The 23,551-nt window shown below is 45.6% G+C and overlaps 1 protein-coding gene across 1 annotated transcript in view; it reads left to right on the top strand.

The window, feature by feature from the left end:
- The window catches only part of LOC129817862 (protein-tyrosine kinase 2-beta-like), a 76,800-nt gene extending 53,643 nt beyond the window's left edge, over window positions 1-23,157 (top strand). The window contains exons 17-29 of the mRNA XM_055873457.1: window positions 1,340-1,440; window positions 2,228-2,343; window positions 2,572-2,672; window positions 3,537-3,626; window positions 4,436-4,640; window positions 14,107-14,215; window positions 14,366-14,548; window positions 16,262-16,411; window positions 18,296-18,331; window positions 18,800-18,824; window positions 19,666-19,916; window positions 20,029-20,109; window positions 22,014-23,157. Of these exons, the coding sequence (XP_055729432.1) occupies window positions 1,340-1,440; window positions 2,228-2,343; window positions 2,572-2,672; window positions 3,537-3,626; window positions 4,436-4,640; window positions 14,107-14,215; window positions 14,366-14,548; window positions 16,262-16,411; window positions 18,296-18,331; window positions 18,800-18,824; window positions 19,666-19,916; window positions 20,029-20,109; window positions 22,014-22,235 (1,670 nt within the window). The 3' untranslated portion in view covers window positions 22,236-23,157. The remainder of the gene's footprint in view (window positions 1-1,339; window positions 1,441-2,227; window positions 2,344-2,571; window positions 2,673-3,536; window positions 3,627-4,435; window positions 4,641-14,106; window positions 14,216-14,365; window positions 14,549-16,261; window positions 16,412-18,295; window positions 18,332-18,799; window positions 18,825-19,665; window positions 19,917-20,028; window positions 20,110-22,013) is intronic.
- Window positions 23,158-23,551: the final 394 nt, after the last annotated feature.

Here is a 23,551-nt window from a genome sequence, read left to right as displayed (position 1 = left end):
TGGTAAATAGTTTGGTCTGCAGCTTATCATAAGGTACTCTACCTCAGATGAGCAATACCTCGAGACTTCTTTAATATTAGACATCGTGCACCAGCTGTTATTGACAAATAGACACACAACCCCACCCCTCGTCTTACCAGAGGTAGCGTCTCTGTTCAGCCGGTGCATGGAAAATCCCACTAGCTATATTGTCCGTATCTTTGTTCAGCCAGGTCTCGGTGAAACATAAGATGTTACATTTTTTAATGTCCCGATGGTGGGATAATCTTAATCGTAGGTCATCAATATTTTTTTCCAATGATTGCACGTTAGCAAGAAGAACGGATGGCAGTGGGAGTTTACTCGCTCGCCTCTGGATTCTCAGAAGGATGCTCGATCTGCGGCCCCTTTTAAGACATCTTTTCTTCATGCAAAAGCCTTGGATCTGGGCCGGTTCCAGTGAGAGCAGGATATCCTTCTCGTCGTACTCGTTTAAGGAAAACGTTTTTTCCAGTCAGCGTTGAGTAATCGCTTTTCTGACGTTCAGAAGTTATTCTCGGTCATAAGAGATGGTAGCAGCAACATTATGTACACAATAAGTTTAAAAAACAAGTTACACAAAACGCAAAAAAAAAAAAAAAAAATTAAACATTTGGTTGGGAGAATGTAAAACGTTAGCGATGTTCTTCGGCGCCATCTTTACCACCTGGTGAGGCGTTTCCCCTTCAAAACAGGCTGAAATGTCAGCCGGTCTTCTCAAACTGCTCTTACACTAAAAGGAGGTTATCATAATTTTCACAATTTCACAGTATTATTCCAACTGTCTATTGTGAATATATATATATATATTCCTATACTGTATATATATATATATATATATATATTCCTATACTGTATATATATTCCTATACTGTATATATATATATATATATATTCCTATACTGTATATATATATATATATATTCCTATACTGTATATATATATATTCCTATACTGTATATATATATAAATATATATATATATATATTCCTATACTGTATATATATATATACATATATTCCTATACTGTATATATATATATTCCTATACTGTATATATATATATATATATATTCCTATACTGTATATATATATACTCCTATACTGTATATATATATATATATATATTCCTATACTGTATATATATATATATATATTCCTATACTGTATATATATATATATATACAGTATATGAAATAGGAAAATATATATTTTTTTATGGGATTGGGACTTTTAATAAGTAAGTATGTCTCCCTGTCGTAAGTAGCTTTCATATGAAAATAGAAGAACGTTTTTAATTGTTAAACTTATCCATTCTCCAGTGATCATGAAGAACCTGAATCACCCTCACATCGTCAGTCTGATCGGCGTGATAGAGGAAAACCCTGTCTGGATCGTGATGGAGCTCTACCAGTACGGGGAGGTGAGAGACCCGACAGCCACGTTACATGAGCCAGGATGATGTCATAAAGAGAGAGTTTACTATAAACTTTACTTATTGATTAAAAAACAAACATTTTTGTCAGACCTGGGATTCAAACTAGCAACCCTTCGATTTACTGACCTCTAACCTCTAGGCTAGCCATACTCAACAGGCGGATCGTGTTCTGGATGCGGATCCGGAACGGGGTCAATACGGATGACTTAATCATTTTTTTAAAATAACAAAAATTTGAAATTCTTGAGAGTTATAAATAATAGTATGGTGTAATTTTGAAATTCGGTTGTGCATGGGCAGTTTTCCTCTTGTTATGTCATTCACTGACAGACCTTTATAACCTGTTTATAACCTGTCAGAAATGTCCAGTTGTTAAACTAGCAGGCTAACCAGCTACCTAAACATTGTAGTTATCAGCCAAATTAAGTGAGCAGGAGCCTTCGACCCCCCCCCCCCCCCCCCCCCCCCCCCCCCAGGAGGACCCTACAGATTTTGTTGAGTCACTCAGGTATCACACATAAAGTCATGGCAACATGTAGAATTGCAGGAAATTAGCTTTAAACTGCAACATTTTCTCTCCTCCAACATGAGGGGTTTGAACAGTTTTGGGGTCGCAAGGTAGGGATTTGTTACTACGCCGATAAATGACAGTATCCATGCCAACCTTTGCCACCTAGGACATTTGTGTGACCGCCCAAATACTAGGTGGGTTCCTCCTCTCTAGGCTACTTGCCGTCTGCCATCCCATAATTCTGTTCTTTTTGTTTTTCAGCTTAAGAACTACCTGACAGAGAACAAGAACAAACTCACCAACATAACGCTAGTTCTCTTCAGCCTGCAGATCTGCAAAGCTCTAGTCTACCTAGAGGGAATCAACATGGTGCACAGGTAGGACAGCCATCTTGACACCCATATCCCATGTTAGCCACCATATCCCTCTTCAGACAACATAACTCTCCATCACACTCCTAGGTATGTAATACATTGACATCCATGCAGTGAAGTAGCCTCCCCCTAACCCGTTTATTGTGTGCCAACAGAGACATAGCAGGAACAACAAAAACCCTGTGTTGTTATTGGACGAGTTCAACGAACCCGTTTATTGTGTGCCAACAGAGACATAGCGGTGAGGAATGTGCTGGTGGCCACAGCAGACTGTGTTAAGCTGGGAGACTTTGGCCTGTCTAGATACATCGAGGATGAAGAGTATTACAAAGGTATGGAGTGGTCGGTGGTCTGTGGTCTCCGTAGAGGTACACAACTGTTCTGTGAAGCTGTCCCATCATGGGCTCATGGGTAGCGCCATCTCCATTTCGAAGTAGTCCATTTCTTCTTCTACTACTTCGACGAGTTGGATGGAATCATATGATCCTTCCTTAACCACACACAGGACATCCCACCCAGGTTGACTATTTCAAAATGGTGAAAAAGGTTTCATCCAGCTCTATTTAAAGCATTCCAAATCAAATTTTATTGGTCACATGCACATATTTAGCAGATGTTATTGCGGATGTAGCAAAATGCTTGTTTTTCTAGCTCCAACAGTGATGGCCTAGGAACAGTGGCTTAACTGCCTTGTTCAGGGGCAGAACGACAGATTTTTACCTTGTCAGCTCAAGCATTCAATTTCCCAACAATACGCGCAAATCTAAAGTAAAGGAATGTAATTAAGAATATATAAAAAAATGGATGAGCAATATCAGAGCTGCAGTTAACCTCTGCTCCAGACTCTCCTGTGTTTTGTGTGTATTTATTTAACTAGGCAAGTCAGTTAAGAACAAATTCTTATTTTCAATGAGGGCCTAGGAACAGTGAGTTAATTGCCTTGGTCACAGGGGGCAGAACGACAGATTTTTACCTTGTCAACTTGGGGATTTGATCTTGCAACCTTTTGGTTACTAGTTCAACGCTCTAACCAGTAGGTTACCTGCCGCCCCACACACTCTGTATATCAGAGTGTTTGGGGAAATAGCTGAAGACATGTTTCCATCTTACATTGAGTAATAACATCTTAAATAGTGTCCCCACGTTTACTAAATATATACAAAAATGACTGGCATCTTTCTGAATCGTTTCCACAGCCTCCGTGACTCGATTACCTATCAAATGGATGGCTCCAGAATCCATAAACTTCAGGCGATTCACCACGGCTAGCGATGTTTGGATGTTCGGTAAGTCTGTCTTCCCTTTTTTTTGGGGGGGGGGGGTCATTTCTGTGCATCTCTCTCTCTTTCTCTCTCTTGCTCTCTCTCTCCTCGTTGTCTCTCTCCTCTCTTTCTCGCTCTTGCTCTCTCTCTTCTCTGTCTCTTTCAATTCAATTCAATTCAAGGGGCTTTATTGGCATGGGAAACATGTGTTAACATTGCCAAAGCAAGTGAGGTAGACAATACACAAAAGTGAAATAAACAATAAAAATTAACAGTAAACATTACACATACAGAAGTTTCAAAACAATAAAGACATTACAAATGTTATATTATATATATTTATACAGTGTTGTAACAATGTACAAATGGTTAAAGTACACTAGGGAAAATAAATAAGCATAAATATGGGTTGTATTTACAATGGTGTTTGTTCTTCACTGGTTGCCCTTTTCTTGTGGCAACAGGTCACAAATCTTGCTGCTGTGATGGCACACTGTGGAATTTCACCCAGTAGATATGGGAGTTTATCAAAATTGGATTTGTTTTCGAATTCTTTGTGGATCTGTGTGATCTGAGGGAAATATGTCTCTCTAATATGGTCATACATTGGGCAGGAGGTTAGGAAGTGCAGCTCAGTTTCCACCTCATTTTGTGGGCAGTGAGCACTTTCTCTCTCCTCTCTTTCTCTCTTTTGCTCTTGCTCTCTCTCTTTCTCTCTCTCTCTCTCTCTCCTCGTTGTCTCTCTCTCCATAGCAGTATATATCTATGTGTAACTCTCTCTCTCCATAGCAGTATGTATCTATGTGTAACTGCCTCCCCAACCCCCTCCCTAGCGGTGTGTATTTGGGAGATCCTGAGCCAGGGGCAGCAGCCCTTCTTCTGGTTGGAGAACCGTGATGTCATTAACCAGCTGGAGCAGGGCATCAGACTACCCAAACCTGACAACTGCCCTCCTGCCCTCTACTCCCTCATGACCCGCTGCTGGTCCTACGACCCCCGCGACAGACCCTCTTTCACCGAGCTGGTTGTCAAGATCAGGTACTCTAATCAACTTTCCCATAAAGTATTTTGAATAGTCTTGAGTTTTTTTGTTATTCTTACATCACCGAGTAAGTCGTCAAGATAAGATCCTACCCTGACCTGGATACTTGAATGGACAATAATCACATGACCTTTCATAGATCTAAGAGCCTATTTTTGGTAAACATCAAGTACTGATGTGGGCTGGACAATCTGGATTAAATACGATATAAGCTTGTCCCCAGGCTCGATTCGCTGGCACATAGAGCAGTGTGTCACAAAGAGAGTACTTGAAAAGGGTTGTGGTTTAAAGCCCTGCATAGAGACATATTTTAAGCCTGAATCCTACCCATGGCCGTGGCGTTCAGGCCCTACACTACCCAGGCCCATGGCCGTGGCGTTCAGGCCCTACACTACCCAGGCCCATGGCCGTGGCGTTCAGGCCCTACACTACCCAGGCCCATGGCCTCCCTACACTACCCAGGCCCATGGCCTCCCTACACTACCCAGGCCCATGGCCTCCCTACACTACCCAGACCCATGGCCTCCCTACACTACCCAGACCCATGGCCTCCCTACACTACCCAGACCCATGGCCTCCCTACACTACCCAGGCCCATGGCCTCCCTACACTACCCAGGCCCATGGCCTCCCTACACTACCCAGGCCCATGGCCTCCCTACACTACCCAGGCCCATGGCCTCCCTACACTACCCAGGCCCATGGCCTCCCTACACTACCCAGACCCATGGCCTCCCTACACTACCCAGACCCATGGCCTCCCTTCACTACCCAGGCCCATGGCCTCCCTACACTACCCAGGCCCATGGCCTCCCTACACTACCCAGGCCCATGGCCTCCCTACACTACCCAGACCCATGGCCTCCCTACACTACCCAGGCCCATGGCCTCCCTACACTACCCAGGCCCATGGCCTCCCTACACTACCCAGGCCCATGGCCTCCCTACACTACCCAGGCCCATGGCCTCCCTACACTACCCAGACCCATGGCCTCCCTACACTACCCAGACCCATGGCCTCCCTACACTACCCAGGCCCATGGCCTCCCTACACTACCCAGGCCCATGGCCTCCCTACACTACCCAGGCCCATGGCCTCCCTACACTACCCAGACCCATGGCCTCCCTACACTACCCAGGCCCAATTTGCTTCTACACAAAATCAGAAATAACTTCCTCCGTTAGTAAATCCAATTAGCTGCTCCTCTGTCTGTCGCTCGCTCCCTGTGCTCTGCTCATGGTGGCTCTGAGTCTGAGTTTCCATAGCAACTGCAACTCCGCTCCGGCTGCTCAATGAAGAGACAGAGAGCTGTTAGCTGTTAGCTGTTAGCTACTTTTCGTCACTCTAAACTTCAACAAAACTCAAGGAACATTATTGTTTTCTGTGACATAATCTCTCCTGTTTTATATTGGGCGAGGTTGAACCACTTCTGACACCATGTTATAATCTCAGTCAGATATCACTGTACTGCAAAGCAGCGGGACAATGAGATTCTTACTGTAGCCTACATACTGTATGACTAATTCCTTAGTTAAGGGAGAGCAGACCATATCCAGACTAATTCCTTAGTTAAGGGAGAGCAGACCAAATGCCCAGACTAATTCCTTAGTTAAGGGAGAGCAGACCATGTCCAGACTAATTCCTTAGATAAGGGAGAGCAGACCATGTCCAGACTAATTCCTTAGTTAAGGGAGAGCAGACCATGTCCAGACTAATTCCTTAGTTAAGGGAGAGCAGACCATGTCCAGACTAATTCCTTAGATAAGGGAGAGCAGACCATATCCAGACTAATTCCTTAGTTAAGGGAGAGCAGACCAAATGCCCAGACTAATTCCTTAGTTAAGGGAGAGCAGACCAGACTAATTCCTTAGTTAAGGGAGAGCAGACCATATCCAGACTAATTCCTTAGTTAAGGGAGAGCAGACCAAATGTCCAGACTAATTCCTTAGATAAGGGAGAGCAGACCAAATCCAGACTAATTCCTTAGTTAGGGGAGAGCAGACCAAATGCCCAGACTAATTCCTTAGTTAAGGGAGAGCAGACCAAATGCCCAGACTAATTCCTTAGTTAAGGGAGAGCAGACCAAATGCCCAGACTAATTCCTTAGTTAAGGGAGAGCAGACCATGTCCAGACTAATTCCTTAGATAAGGGAGAGCAGACCAAATCCAGACTAATTCCTTAGTTAAGGGAGAGCAGACCAAATCCAGACTAATTCCTTAGTTAAGGGAGAGCAGACCAAATGCCCAGACTAATTCCTTAGTTAAGGGAGAGCAGACCAAATGCCCAGACTAATTCCTTAGTTAAGGGAGAGCAGACCAAATCCAGACTAATTCCTTAGTTAAGGGAGAGCAGACCAAATGCCCAGACTAATTCCTTAGTTAAGGGAGAGCAGACCATGTCCAGACTAATTCCTTAGATAAGGGAGAGCAGACCAAATCCAGACTAATTCCTTAGTTAAGGGAGAGCAGACCAGACTAATTCCTTAGTTAAGGGAGAGCAGACCAGACTAATTCCTTAGTTAAGGGAGAGCAGACCATGTCCAGACTAATTCCTTAGATAAGGGAGAGGAGACCATGTCCAGACTAATTCCTTAGTTAAGGGAGAGCAGACCATGTCCAGACTAATTCCTTAGATAAGGGAGAGCAGACCAAATGCCCAGACTAATTCCTTAGTTAAGGGAGAGCAGACCATGTCCAGACTAATTCCTTAGTTAAGGGAGAGCAGACCATGTCCAGACTAATTCCTTAGATAAGGGAGAGCAGACCATGTCCAGACTAATTCCTTAGTTAAGGGAGAGCAGACCATGTCCAGACTAATTCCTTAGATAAGGGAGAGCAGACCATGTCCAGACTAATTCCTTAGATAAGGGAGAGCAGACCATATCCAGACTAATTCCTTAGTTAAGGGAGAGCAGACCATGTCCAGACTAATTCCTTAGTTAAGGGAGAGCAGACCATGTCCAGACTAATTCCTTAGATAAGGGAGAGCAGACCAAATCCAGACTAATTCCTTAGATACGGGAGAGCAGACCAAATCCAGACTAATTCCTTAGTTAAGGGAGAGCAGACCAAATGCCCAGACTAATTCCTTAGTTAAGGGAGAGCAGACCATGTCCAGACTAATTCCTTAGTTAAGGGAGAGCAGACCATATCCAGACTAATTCCTTAGTTAAGGGAGAGCAGACCAGACTTTCTCGGTGACCTCAAGTACTCATTAAAACGTTCATGTTTTTTCGGGTTGCATCACTCACAGACAGAAACTTCTGAGACACATTATTCATGAAGAACACTCAGACGTTCACTTGTAAGCCAATCAGGTTGCAGCAGGGCGCAACATCAGGAAGTAGCGTTAGCCACTTTAGCAAATTTGCCTCAAGATCCATCTCAATTGGTATGCTGTGTCCAATCATGGTATCTCTCATCGGTTGCACGTTCTTGGAATAGCAGAACAGTCCAACGGCCCTTGCTGTGCTTAGTGAGCAGCTTGTCAAGTTCTGGTGTCAGAAGAGGAGTGGAAATGTCCACTACCATGCTAAAGTGTCTAATGCCTAGGAATGATAGTCCCGGAAGTTGCGTATAGCGTTCAGCCAATCAGGTTGCAGCAGGGTGCAACATCAGGAAGTAGCGTTAGCCATGGTGGTGGAAAATAGTGTTTCATAATGAAAGTATGCATATTTTCCCAGTTTCTTTCCACCGTCTCGCAATTCAATCGAGTTAAGGAGGAAAACGACATCTTTGCAGCCTGAATGTATAGCCAGCTGCATACAATGCATTTGGATAGGAAGATGAAACCATAAATACCAAATGAATACCAACATCCTGGCGTCCTTTGGGTTAAAATAGATTCACGAGCAAACTATTTTCCTTCAAAATTTCTTTAACGTGTAATCAACTTTCTCTCTGGTGCTTTTGATTGATCAAGTTAAGTCTTCAATAACTTTAAATCGATCATATTACGTCGTCAACAACTTTACATTGATCATATTACGTCTACAATATTTTTTAACCAGGAAAAGCCCATTTAGATCCAGTGTCTCTTTTTCAAGGGAGACCTGGCCAAGAAGGCAGCAACAATCAATACATTACAGAATTAAAACATACAACAATATAATACAATATGATCCAGCCTAAAAAAAAACATTTACACTCCTCTGTAACAGAGTCTCCCATCAATATTTGTAATTAATTCAGTGGCACTAACATTCCATGCGTCTGGTGTTTAAACGTCTCAATATCTCTCTCATCATTACTCAATGCCTAGGTTTACCTCCAATGTACTCACATCCTACCTTACCTTTGTCTGTACACTATGTCTTGAATCTATGCTATCTTGCCCAGAAACCTGCTCCTTTTACTCTCTGTTCCGAACGTGCTAGACGGCCAGTTCGTATAGCCTTTAGCCGTACCCTTATCCTACTTCTCCTCTGTTCCTCTGGTGATGTAGAGGTTAATCCAGGTCCTGCAGTGTCTAGCTCCACTCCTACTCCCCAGGTGCTCTCATTTGTTGACTTCTGTAACCGTAAAAGCCTTGGTTTCATGCATGTTAACATTAGAGGCCTACTCCCTAAGTTTGTTTTACTCACTGCTTTAGCACAATCTGCCAACCCGGATGTTTTAGCCGTGTCTGACTCCTGGCAGGAAGACCACCAAAAACCTTGAAATCTCCATCCCTAACTATAACATTTTCCGCCAAGATAGAACTGCCAAAGGGGGCAGAGTTGCAATCTACTGCAGAGATAGCCTGCAGAGTTCTGTCTAACTATCCAGGTCTGTGCCCAAACAATTTGAGCTTCTACTTCTAAAAATCCCCCTTTCCAGAAACAAGTCTCTCATCGTTGCCGCTTGCTATAGACCCCCCTCTGCCCCCAGCTGTGTCCTGGACACCATATGTGAACTGATTGCCCCCCATCTATCTTCTGAGCTCGTGCTACTAGGTGACCTAAACGGGGACATGCTTAACACCCTGGCCATCCTACAATCTAAGCTTGATGCCCTCAATCTCACACAAATTATCAATGAACCTACCAGGTACAACCCCAAATCCGTAAACACGGGAACCCTCATAGATGTCATCCTAACTAACTTGTTCCTCCAAATACACCTCTGCTGTTTTCAATCAAGATCTCAGCGATCACTGCCTCATTGCCTGCATCCGTAATGGGTCTGCGACCAAACGACCACCCCTCATCACTGTCAAACGCTCCCTAAAACACTTCTGCGAGCAGGCCTTTCTAATCGACCTGGCCGGGGTATCCTGGAATGACATTGACCTCATCCCGTCAGTAGATGATGCCTGGTTATTCTTTAAAAGTGTCCTTCCTCACCATCTTATATAAGCATGCCCCATTCAAAAATGTAGAACTAGGAATAGATATAGTCCTTGGTTCACTCCAGACCTGTCTGCTCTTGGCCAGCACAAAAACATCCTGTGGCGTTCTGCATTAGCATCGAATAGCCCCCACGATATGCAACTTTTCAGGGAAGTTAGGAACAAATATACAAGGCAGTTAGGAAAGCAAAGGCTAGCTTTTTCAAACAGAAGTTTTCATACTGTAGTACAAACTCAAAAAAGTTCTGGGACACTGTAAAGTCCATGGAGAATAAGAGCACCTCCTCCCAGCTGCCCACTGCACTGAGGATAGGAAACACTGTTACCACCGATAAATCCACTATAATTGAGAATTTCAATAAGCATTTCTCTACGGCTGGCCATGCTTTCCACCTGGCTACCCCTACCCCGGTCAACTGCCCGGCACCCTCCACAGCAATCCGCCAAAGCCTCCACCCTTTCTCCTTCACCCAAATCCAGATAGCTGATGTTCTGAAAGAGCTGCAAAATCTTGACCCCCACAAATCAGCCGGGCTAGACAATCTGGACCCTCTCTTTCTAAAATTATCTGCTGAAATTGTTGCAACCCCTATTACTAGCCTGTTCAACCACTCTTTCGTATCGTCTGAGATTCCCAAAGATTGGAAAGCTGCCACGGTCATCCTCCTCTTCAAAGGGGGTGAAACTAGACCAAAACTGCTACAGACCTAAATCTATTTTGCCCTGTCTTTCTAAGATCTTCGAAAGCCAAGTTAATAAACAGATTACCGACCATTTCGAATCCCACCGTACCTTCTCCACTATGCAATCTGGTTTCAGAGCTGGTCATGGGTGCACCTCAGCCACGCTCAAGGTCCTAAACGACATCATAACCGCCATCGATAAGAGACATTACTGTGCAGCCGTATTCATTGACCTGGCCAAGGCTTTCGACTCTGTCAATCACCACATTCTTATTGGCAGACTCGACAGCATTGGTTTCTCAAATGATTGCCTTGCCTGGTTTACCAACTACTTCTCTGATAGAGTTCAGTGTGTCAAATCGGAGGGCCTGTTGTCCGGACCTCTGGCATTCTCTATGGGGGTGCCACAGGGTTCAATTCTCAGGCCGACTCTCTTCTCTGTATAGATCAATAATGTCGCTCTTGCTGCTGGTGATTCTCTGATCCACCTCTACGCAGACGACACCATTCTGTATACTTCTGGCCCCTCTTTGGACGCTGTGTAAACTAACCTCCAGACGAGCTTCAATGCCATACAACTCTCCTTCTGTGGCCTCCCACTGCTCTTATATGCAAGTAAAACAAAATGCATGCTATTCAATCGATCACTGCCCGCACCTGCCCGCCCGTTCAGCATCACTACTTTGTACGGCTCTGACTTAGAATACGTGGACAACTACAAATACCTAGGTGTCTGGTTAGACTGTAAACTCCCCTTCCAGACTCACATTAAGCATCTCCAATCCAAAATTAAATCTAGAATTGACTTCCTATTTCACAACAAAGCAACCTTCACTCATGCTGCCAAACATACCCTCGTAAAACTGACCATCCTACCGATCCTCGACTTCGACGATGTCATCTATAAAATAGCCTCCAACACTCTACTCAACAAACTGGATGCAGTCTATCACAGTGCCATCCGATTTGTCACCAAAGCCCCATACACTACCTACCATTGCGACCTGTACGCTCTCTTTGGTTGGCCCTCACTTCATACTCGTTGCCAAACCCACTGGCTACAGGTTATCTACAAGACCCTGCTAGGTAAAGCCCCGCCTTCTCAGCTCACTGGTCACCAAAGCAGCACCCACTCGTAGCACGCGCTACAGCAGGTATATCTTACTGGTTACCCCCAAAGCCAAGTTCTCTGCTGCCAATGACTGGAACGAACTGCCAAACCACTGAAGCTGGAGACTCTTACCTCCCTCACTAGCTTTAAGCACCAGCTGTCAGAGCAGCTCACAGATCACTGCACCTGTACATAGCCCATCTGTAAATAGCCCATCTATCTACCTCATCCCCATACTGTATTTATTTATTAATCTTGCTCCTTTGCACCCCAGTATCTCTACTTGCACATTCATCTTCTGCACTTCTACCATCCCATTATTTAATTGCTATTTTGTAATTACTTCACCACCATGGACTATTTATTGCCTTAAGTCCCTTTTCGTACCTCATTTGCACTCACTGTATATAGACTTTTTATTTTATTTTTTCTCTCCTGTATTATTGACTGTATGTTTTGTTTACTCCATGCGTAACTCTGTGTTGTATGTGTCGAATTGCTATGCTTTATCTTGGCCAGGTCGCAGTTGCAAATGAGAACTTGTTCTCAAGTAGCCTACCTGGTTAAATAAAGGTGAAAAATATATCTATTTTTAATCTGTTGTCCAATGCGTGAGGACTGGGCAGAGCTATTGTTGAGTTGTTGACATGACTCAGCATGTTGTAGTTGTTGTTGACATGACTCAGCATGTTGTAGTTATTGTTGAGTTGTTGACATGACTCAGCATGTTGTAGTTGTTGTTGACATGACTCAGCATGTTGTAGTTATTGTTGAGTTGTTGACATGACTCAGCATGTTGTAGTTATTGTTGAGTTGTTGACATGACTCAGCATGTTGTAGTTGTTGTTGACATGACTCAGCATGTTGTAGTTATTGTTGAGTTGTTGACATGACTCAGCATGTTGTAGTTATTGTTGAGTTGTTGACATGACTCAGCATGTTGTAGTTATTGTTGAGTTGTTGACATGACTCAGCATGTTGTAGTTATTGTTGAGTTGTTGACATGACTCAGCATGTTGTAGTTGTTGTTGACATGACTCAGCATGTTGTAGTTATTGTTGAGTTGTTGACATGACTCAGCATGTTGTAGTTGTTGTTGACATGACTCAGCATGTTGTAGTTATTGTTGAGTTGTTGACATGACTCAGCATGTTGTAGTTGTTGTTGACATGGCTCAGCATGTTGTAGTTATTGTTGAGTTGTTGACATGACTCAGCATGTTGTAGTTATTGTTGAGTTGTTGACATGACTCAGCATGTTGTAGTTGTTGTTGACATGACTCAGCATGTTGTAGTTATTGTTGAGTTGTTGACATGGCTCAGCATGTTGTAGTTATTGTTGAGTTGTTGACATGACTCAGCATGTTGTAGTTATTGTTGACATGGCTCAGCATGTTGTAGTTATTGTTGAGTTGTTGACATGGCTCAGCATGTTGTAGTTATTGTTGAGTTGTTGACATGACTCAGCATGATGTAGTTATTGTTGAGTTGTTGACATGGCTCAGCATGTTGTAGTTATTGTTGAGTTGTTGACATGACTCAGCATGTTGTAGTTGTTGTTGACATGACTCAGCATGTTGTTGAGTTGTTGACATGACTCAGCATGTTGTAGTTATTGTTGAGTTGTTGACATGACTCAGCATGTTGTAGTTGTTGTTGAGTTGTTGACATGGCTCAGCATGTTGTAGTTATTGTTGAGTTGTTGACATGGCTCAGCATGTTGTAGTTATTGTTGAGTTGTTGACATGACTCAGCATGTTGTAGTTGTTGTTGAGTTGTTGACATGGCTCAGCATGTTGTAGTTATTGTTGAGTTGTTGACATGACTCAGCATGTTGTAGTTATTGTTGAGTTGTTGACATGACTCAGCATGTTGTAGTTATTGTTGAGTTGTTGACATGACTCAGCATGTTGTAGTTATTGTTGAGTTGTTGACATGACTCAGCATGTTGTAGTTATTGTTGAGTTGTTGACATGGCTCGGTATAAGGAGAGAGTTTGTGTTTCTAGTCCTTGAGATGTCCCTGGACACACGGACATCAAAATGAATACAGCAGCCACCCTGTTAGGTGTTTGGACATCGTATGGTCAACAAACTATACCTTGATCGTTCCTCAAGGGAAAGTAAAGCGACAATCTAGCTGCCAATCAGACAACTCGTAGTGCTGTCGCTAGTTCTAATATTACAGCAGACGTGTCAGATCATTTCGATGTCAAGCCTGATGTAACGTTGGAATCTGACTGGAATGGGATTCAGGGTCTCATTTTTGCAAGCTATTTGTCCCTTGTCTTTCAAGTGCCTAGCGTGCCACGTACTAAACTGTCTGTGTGTTCTGTACCAGTGACGTCCATCGGATGGAGAAGGAGCAGGAGGTAGAAAGAGAGAGAGACAGGCAACGCTCCACCAAGTTCTTTGACACCAAGATCAACTTCAACGAACCTCCTCCTAAGGTAGTATAGTACAGTATCTTCTTGATGACCCCCGACCCCCACACACACACACACACACCTTCTGCATCAATGCCTTTCTGTCATAGCGTTGTTAGCATTTGTATATAAGTTACTAACCGCTCGTCACCAGTTCTGCCCCTGTGTCTCCAGCCCTGCAGGATGAAACCTGGGGGTCGTTTTGGAAACGGTATCGGTCTGCACATTCAGCTGAATGAGGCCCTGTGTGCCAGCTCTCCAGACCTGGCCAGTCCCTGTGATTACACCACTCCTGTCGACTCCATGAGCAACAGCTTGGTGGTGCCCATGATATCTCCACGGCGATGCAGCATGGGGGTGAGAATAGTTATCTAGTGCTATTCTACTTCCTTCTAGACTAGTTATCTAGTTATAGTCTCCTTCCTTTTAGACTCTAGTTATCTAGTTCTAGTCTCCTTCCTTTTAGACTAGTTATCTAGTTATAGTCTCCTTCCTTCTAGACTAGTTATCTAGTTATAGTCTCCTTCCTTTTAGACTAGTTATCTAGTTATAGTCTCCTTCCTTCTAGACTAGTTATCTAGTTCTAGTCTCTTTCCTTTTAGACTAGTTATCTAGTTATAGTCTCCTTCCTTCTAGACTAGTTATCTAGTTCTAGTCTCCTTCCTTCTAGACTCTAGTTATCTAGTTCTAGTCTACTTCCTTCTAGACTGTAGTTATCTAGTTATAGTCTCCTTCCTTTTAGACTCTAGTTATCTAGTTATAGTCTCCTTCCTTCTAGACTCTAGTTATCTAGTTATAGTCTCCTTCCTTCTAGACTAGTTATCTAGTTATAGTCTCATTCCTTCTAGACTCTAGTTACCTAGTTGTAGTCTCCTTCCTTTTAGACTAGTTATCTAGTTAGTTATTATCATGACACAAGGCGAGACCCAAATGCAGACACAGGAGGCAGATGGTTGAAGTCTTACAATGTTTATTAATCCAAAAGGGGTAGGCAAGAGAATGGTCGTGGACAGGTCAAAAGGTCAACACCAGAACAGAGTCCAGGAGGTACAGGGTGGCAGACAGGCCCGTGTTCAAGACAGGCAGAATGGTCAGGCAGGCGGGTACAGAGTCCAGAAACAGGCAAGGGTCAAAACCGGGAGGACTAGAAAAAGGAGAATAGCAAAAAGCAGGAGAACGGGAAAAACGCTGGTTGACTTGGAAAAACATACAAGACGAACTGGCACAGAGAGACAGGAAACACAAGGATAAATACACTGGTACAGAGAGACAGGAAACACAGGGATAAATACACTGGTACAGAGAGACAGGAAACACAGGGATAAATACACTGGTACAGAGAGACAGGAAACACAGGGATAAATACACTGGGGAAAATAAGCGACACCTGGAGGGGTGGAGACAATCACAAGGACAGGTGAAACAGATCAGGGCGTGACTGTTTTAGTCTCCTTCCTTCTAGACTAGTTATCTAGTTCTAGTTTCCTGTTAGACTAGTTATCTAGTTCTAGTCTACTTCCTGTTAGACTAGTTGTCTAGTTCTAGTCTCCTTCCTGTTAGACTAGTTGTCTAGTTCTAGTCTACTTCCTGTTAGACTAGTTATCTAGTTCTAGTCTACTTCCTGTTAGACTAGTTATCTAGTTCTAGTCTACTTCCTGTTAGACTAGTTATCTAGTTCTAGTCTACTTCCTGTTAGACTAGTTATCTAGTTCTAGTATACTTCCTGTTAGACTAGTTATCTAGTTCTAGTCTACTTCCTGTTAGACTAGTTATCTAGTTCTAGTCTACTTCCTGTTAGACTAGTTATCTAGTTGTAGTCTTGAGGACTGTCCCAGTCATATGTTCTTGCCCTTTAAAGCATTGTGTTATTGCATGGCTACTGTATTACTTGCTCTGTACTATGTGAATGTGTGTCTGCGTGTCTGCGTGTGTGTGTGTGTGTGTGTGTGTGTGTGTGTGTGTGTGTGTGTGTGTGTGTGTGTGTGTGTGTGTGTGTGTGTGTGTGTGTGTGTGTGTGTGTGTGTGTGTGTGTGTGTGTGTGTGTGTGTGTGCGTGTCTCCCTTCCACCAGGAGGGAGAGTTGATGGTGGAGCCGTCCAGTAAGGAGGACGCCCAGCGGTTGTGGCAGATGGAGAGACAGCGTATGCAGGAGACGATGAGACAACAGAAACAACAGATGATGGAGGACAACAAGTGGCTGACCAAGGAGGAGAAACTCCTGGTGGGGAATATACCTTCGACCTTTACCCCCTAGACCTAGCAACCCGCCCTAGCAACCACCCTAACAACAAGTGGCTGACCAAGGAGGAGAGACTCCTGGTGGGGAATATACCTACGACTTTTAAACCCCTAGACCTAGCAACCCGCCTAACAACAAGTGGCTGACCAAGGAGGAGAGACTCCTGGTGGGGAATATACCTCCGACCTTTAAACCCCTAGACCTAGCAACCCGCCCTAGCAACCACCCTAACAACAAGTGGCTGACCAAGGAGGAGCGACTCCTGGGGGGGAATATACCTCCGACCTTTACCCCTCTAGACCTAGCAACCCGCCCTAGCAACCCGCCTAACAACAAGTGGCTGACCAAGGAAGAGAGACTCCTGGTGGGGAATATACCTCCGACCTTTACCCCCTAGACCTAGCAACCCGCCCTAGCAACCCGCCCTAGAAACAAGTGGCTGACCAAGGAGGAGAGACTCCTGGTGGGGAATATACCTCCGACCTTTAAACCCCTAGACCTAGCAACCCGCCCTAGCAACCACCCTAACAACAAGTGGATGACCAAGGAGGAGAGACTCCTGGTGGGGAATATACCTCCGACCTTTACCCCCTAGACCTAGCAACCCGCCCTAGCAACCACCCTAACAACAAGTGGCTGACCAAGGAGGAGAGACTCCTGGTGGGGAATATACCTCCGACCTTTACCCCCTAGACCTAGCAACCCGCCCTAGCAACCACCCTAACAACAAGTGGCTGACCAAGGAGGAGAAACTCCTGGTGGGGAATATAACCTCCGACCTTTACCCCCTAGACCTAGCAACCCGCCCTAGCAACCCGCCCTAGAAACAAGTGGCTGACCAAGGAGGAGAGACTCCTGGTGGGGAATATACCTCCGACCTTTAAACCCCTAGACCTAGCAACCCGCCTAACAACAAGTGGCTGACCAAGGAGGAGAGACTCCTGGTGGGGAATATAACCTCCGACCTTTACCCCCTAGACCTAGCAACCCGCCCTAGCAACCACCCTAACAACAAGTGGCTGACCAAGGAGAAGAGACTGGGTTCTAGTCTGTGGGGTGGGGAATATATGGGGAATATACCTCCGACCTTTAAACCCCTAGACCTAGTCCACCTTAACCAGCCCCATTTCCAACCTAGCGACCGGCCCTCTATCCACACTAGCAACCATCTCCTGGTCTGGGGGGTAGTACATCCAAACCACCATCCCACAGTCCATCCTAACAACCATTTTGTAGTCCACCATAACAACCATTGTGTAGTCCTAACAACATCCCGTTGACCTAACATCCATCTTGTAGTCCTAAGAAGCAACCAGTAGTCCTAACAACCATTCAGTAGTCCTAACAACCATTCCGTAGTCCTAACAATCATCCCATGGTCCTAACAGCCAACCAGTAGTCCTAACAACCATTCAGTAGTCCTAACAACCATTCCGTAGTCCTAACAACCATTCCGTAGTCCTAACAACCATTCCGTAGTCCTAACAATCATCCCATGGTCCTAACAGCCAACCAGTAGTCCTAACAACCATTCCGTATTCCTAGTAACCATTACATTTACATTTAAGTCATTTAGCAGACGCTCTTATCCAGAGCAACTTACAAATTGGAAAGTTCATACATATTCATCCTGGTCCCCCCCGTGGGAATTGAACCCTGGTCCCCCCGAGGGAATTGAACCCACAACCCTGGCGTTGCAAGCGCCATGCTCTACCAACTGAGCCACACGGGACCGTGTGGCCATCCCTATAACTCTCAATGTTCTGTAAATTGACTGTCCATGTGAGGCCCATGGGGTCCGTGGTCAACTGTGGGTCGGTGTTGATATTGCGTGAAATGAGTCTGAACCTATATGTTTCTTTACAGGGCCCCATGGGACAGGAGGGCACCACCAAACCACTGGTATGTGTAACATATGTTACGCTTTATTATAAGACGTTATAATAACGGCTAATAGATGCTTTATAAGACGTTAAAAAGCATTATATCTGCGGTATTTAAGTATGGAGTTACTGTATGTTATCATTTTCTATTGTTTTAGTTGCGGTTTAATTATTTACATGAGGTCACAATTAATTTTGTTTACCAATTCCCACTTACTTTACTGCAAGGTGAAATTGCAGTAAAGTCGATGTAGACATTTTCATCCAAATTGAGTTTACTGATTGCTCTTCCGATGTCCAGAAGCTATTTTTGGTCATAGGAAATGATGGCAGAGACATTATGCCAAAAGTTAAGATCAGCATAAAAAAAAAACACACAACATAGCAGAATTGCCGTCAGACGGCTACTATCCACTGCGGTGCCATCTTTCTTTATCAGGTTAATATAGTCATTGTCATATCATCTTATTTTTCTCTCTGTCTGCAGTTACCAGAACCAGAGACTGGACATGGTGAGTGGTAAACCATAAGAATATCCTAGAAATAGAATATCTGGTGGCATCAAATGTCTAAAAGACACACAGCTTTAAGCTTCTCTCCTTCTCTCATACCCTCCCCCTTTATTCCTGTTCTCTCATACCCTCTCCCCTTTTATTCTTGTTCTCATCCCCTCTCCCCCTTTATTCTTGTTCTCTCATACCCTCCCCCTTTATTCCTGTTCTCTTATCCCCTCTCCCCTTTTATTCCTGTTCTCTCATCCCCTCTCCCCTTTTATTCTTGTTCTCTCATACCCTCCCCTTTTATTCTTGTTCTCTCATACCCTCCCCTTTTATTTCTGTTCTCTCATACCCTCCCCTTTTATTCTTGCTCTCTCAATCCCTCCCCTTTTTATTCTTGCTCTCTCATCCCCCTCTCCTTTTATTCTTGCTCTCTCAACCCCTCCCCTTTTATGCCTGTTCTCTTATCCCCTCTCCCCTTTTTATTCTTGCTCTCTCAACCCCTCCCCTTTTATTCTTGCTCTCTCAACCCCTCCCCTTTTATGCCTGTTCTCTTATCCCCTCTCCCCTTTTTATTCTTGCTCTCTCATCCCCCTCTCCTTTTATTCTTGCTCTCTCAACCCCTCCCCTTTTATGCCTGTTCTCTTATCCCCTCTCCCCTTTTTATTCTTGCTCTCTCATCCCCCTCTCCTTTTATTCTTGCTCTCTCAACCCCTCCCCTTTCATGCCTGTTCTCTCATCCCCTCTCCCCTTTTTATTCTTGCTCTCTCAACCCCTCCCCTTTTATGCCTGTTCTCTCATCCCCTCTCCCCTTTGATTCTTGCTCTCTCATCCTACTCTCCACTCTGAAAACCAGCCCCTCCAGACAAGCCCCTGCATCTCACCGGCCCTACGGCCCAGGCCCGCCCCACAGCCCAGACCGCCCCTACGGCCCAGGCCGCACCTACGGCCCAGGTCGCCCCTACAGCCCAGGCCCGCCCCACTGCAGAGCTAGACCGTTCAGATGATAAGGTGTACCAGGCGGTCATGGAGCTGGTCCAGGTGGTGGTGCAGCTGAAGAACGATGTGAACACACTACAGCCTGAGGAGTACATCACCGTCATCAAGGTAAGACACGGAGCTGCTGACTTCAAACACTGTGTCAATAGTAGTAATGCAGTAGCTATACGGATACAGCTGCATTGTAAGGTTAAAGGTCAACTGTCTTCTCTCTCTCCAGTCTGTAGGGCTGACCTTAAGGAGTCTGATACACAGTGTGGATGATATTCTACCCACCCTCCATAAGTCCATTAGGACAGAGGTAAGAGTGATTATATATCATATTATTAAGGAGAAAACAGACCAGCGTCCAGTCTGTCGTATAATATCTATCTCCCTATCTCATCCACTCTCCTCTCCTCCCCTCCTCTCACAGCTGTCCCCCTGGTCAATTTGAACAACGATATGTCAGAGTTGACTAACTATTCCCTGTCTCCTCTTCCCAGCTCCCTCTATCCCTCCTCTCCTCCTCTCCTCCCTCCTCTCCTCCCTCTCTCCCTCCTCTCCTCCCCCCTGATCAGATCGAGGGGACCCAGAAGCTGTTGAACAACTACATGTCAGAGTTGACTAACTATTCCCTGTCTCCTCTCTCCCCCCTCTCCTCTCCTCTTCTCTCCTCCCTCCTCTCCTCTCCTCCCTCCTCTCCTCTCCTCCCTCTCCTCCCTCCTCTCTCCTCCCTCCCTCTCTCCCTCCTCTCCTCTCTCCTCTCCTCCCTCCTCCCTCTCTCCTCTCCTCCCTCCTCTCTCCTCTCTCCTCTCCTCCCTCTCCTCCCTCCTCTCTCCTCCCTCTCTCCCTCCTCTCCTCTCTCCTCTCCTCCCTCCTCTCTCCTCCCTCTCTCCTCTCCTCACCTCTCTCCTCTCCTCCTCCCTCTCTCCTCTCCTCCCTCCTCTCCTCTCTCCTCTCCTCCCTCTCCTCCCTCCTCTCTCCTCCCTCTCTCCTCTCCTCCCTCCTCTCCTCTCTCCTCTCTCCTCTCCTCCCTCTCCTCCCTCTCTCCCTCCTCTCCTCTCTCCTCTCCTCCCTCCTCTCTCCTCCCTCTCTCCTCTCCTCTCTCCTCTCCTCCCTCCTCCCTCTCTCCTCTCCTCCCTCCTCTCCTCTCTCCTCTCCTCCCTCTCCTCCCTCCTCTCTCCTCCCTCTCTCCCTCCTCTCCTCTCTCCTCTCCTCCCTCCTCTCTCCTCCCTCTCTCCTCTCCTCTCCTCCCTCCTCTCCTCTCTCCTCTCCTCCCTCTCCTCCCTCCTCTCTCCTCTCCTCCCTCCTCTCCTCTCTCCTCTCCTCTCCTCTCCTCCCTCCTCTCCTCTCTCCTCTCCTCTCCTCCCTCCTCTCCTCCTCTCTCCTCTCCTCTCCTCCCTCTCCTCCCTCCTCTCTCCTCTCCTCCCTCCTCTCCTCTCTCCTTTCCTCTCCTCTCCTCCCTCCTCTCCTCTCTCCTCTCCTCTCCTCCCTCTCCTCCCTCCTCTCTCCTCTCCTCTCCTCTCTCCTCTCCTCTCCTCCCTCCTCTCCTCTCTCCTCTCCTCCCTCCCTCCCTCCTCTCTCCTCTCCTCTCCTCTCCTCCCTCCTCTCCTCTCTCCTCTCCTCTCCTCCCTCCTCTCCTCCTCTCTCCTCTCCTCTCCTCCCTCTCCTACCTCCTCTCTCCTCTCCTCCCTCCTCTCCTCTCTCCTCTCCTCTCCTCTCCTCCCTCCTCTCCTCTCTCCTCTCCTCTCCTCTCTCCTCCCTCTCCTCCCTCCTCTCTCCTCTCCTCTCCTCTCTCCTCTCCTCTCCTCCCTCCTCTCCTCTCTCCTCTCCTCTCCTCCCTCCTCCCTCTCTCCTCCTCTCCTCTCCTCTCTCCTCTCCTCTCCTCCCTCCTCTCCTCTCTCCTCTCCTCTCCTCCCTCCTCTCCTCTCCTCCCTCCTCTCCTCTCTCCTCTCCTCTCCTCCCTCCTCCCTCTCTCCTCCTCTCCTCTCCTCCCTCTCTCCTCTCCTCCACCCTCTCTCCTCTCCTCCCTCCTCTCCTCTCTCCTCTCCTCCCTCTCCTCTCTCCTCTCCTCTCTCCTCTCCTCTCTCCTCTCCTCTCTCCTCTCCTCCTCCCTCTCTCCTCTCTCCTCTCCTCCCTCTCTCCTCTCCTCCCTCCTCTCCTCTCTCCTCTCCTCTCCTCCCTCCTCCCTCTCTCCTCCCTCCTCTCCTCCCCCCTGGTCAGATCGAGGGCACCCAGAAGCTGTTGAACAATGACATGTCAGAGTTGATCAGTAAGATGCGTCTGGCCCAGCAGAATGCCGTCACCTCTCTGAAGGAAGAGTGTAAGAAACAGATGCTGACCGCAGCACACAACCTGGCCATGGATGGGAAGAACCTTCTGGATGCTGTGGACCAGGCCAGGGTCAGGGCCAACCTGGCCAAGCCCAAACCGGAGACCCCATAGTGGGGTGAATACCCACAGGACACCCCCTCTGGATGCTGTGGACCAGGCCAGGGTCAGGGCCAACCTGGCCAAGCCCAAACCGGAGACTCCATAGTGGGGTGAATACCCACAGGACGCCCACTTTTTGCTGTTGTTTTAACTGGAGGACGAGTCAGAGCCAAGTGTGTCGCGACTGAATGGATGGACACACACACACACACACACACACACACACACACACACACACACACACACACACACACACACACACACACACACACACACACACACACACACACACACACACACACACACACACACACACACACACACACACACACACACACAGAGTGACTTGGCAGTTCAGTGGTCAAGGTTTCCTTTTACGTTGAATTAAAACGATCAGAAAAGATGGCTTTCCCTTTTTGTAATTGGTGTTGTGATTTCTGTGTCATCTCGTGTCTCGAATTGTATCGGTTATTTTTTAAATAGTCTCTCTATCTGTTTAGGTATCCAGGTTAATTTAATTCTTGGTTATTTTCATATGTTTTGGGTAATACTGGCCAGATCAATAGATTTATTAATTTGCTTATGTGTTGTTTCATGGAATGTGTAATATTTGTTTTCTAGACTAAGAGTTTGACCAAATAGATAAAATACCCATTATCTTTCTGTTATTACTTCAAGTTTGTAGTATATTAAATTCAACTGACAGTATTGTATTTTTAATTTTTATTTTTTTCCATAAGTAAAAGTATGTTGTCTGTGCTACGAAAGAGAATTTAGGAAAGTTACGAAAATGCCAGTTTAAAAAAAAAATATTTGAAAATACTGCACCCTTTAATGTTTCCTCTATCTCGTATTCAGCTGTATCATCGTGGATATGAATAGAGACAATGGAACGATTTTGAATAAACATGTCAGATACTGTGACAAAACAAGACCTTGGGGAATATACATTTTTTTTTAGTCAAAAAGGAATTAGTTACATATAATTGATCTTTAGATGGTTATTCATATATCTGTGAAATTATACTTAAAAAAAAAAAAGTGAATGTTAAGTGGGAAAAAAATTAAAAACAAGAAAATTATATCTGCATAAAGCCATTTGAACTTGCCGCTATCTGCAAGCCAATCACAAGCAAGAACAAATACAGACGGACCAATCAGAACACGTCTTTACCATCTAGTCTAGCCAGCAATACAGACCTACAGACCTATATCCATTCTGCCCTGCCTAGCTAAGGTCTTCGAAAGCCAAGTCAACAAACAGATCATTGACCATCTCGAATCCCACAGTACCTTCTCCGCTGTGCAATCCGGTTTCCGAGCCGGTC

The sequence above is a fragment of the Salvelinus fontinalis genome, chromosome 20 (genome assembly GCF_029448725.1).
Source record: "Salvelinus fontinalis isolate EN_2023a chromosome 20, ASM2944872v1, whole genome shotgun sequence".
NCBI classification, from domain to species: Eukaryota; Metazoa; Chordata; class Actinopteri; order Salmoniformes; family Salmonidae; genus Salvelinus; species Salvelinus fontinalis.
The sequence above is the reverse complement of the archived record's forward strand: the minus strand, read 5'-3'. Positions and strand labels throughout refer to the sequence as shown.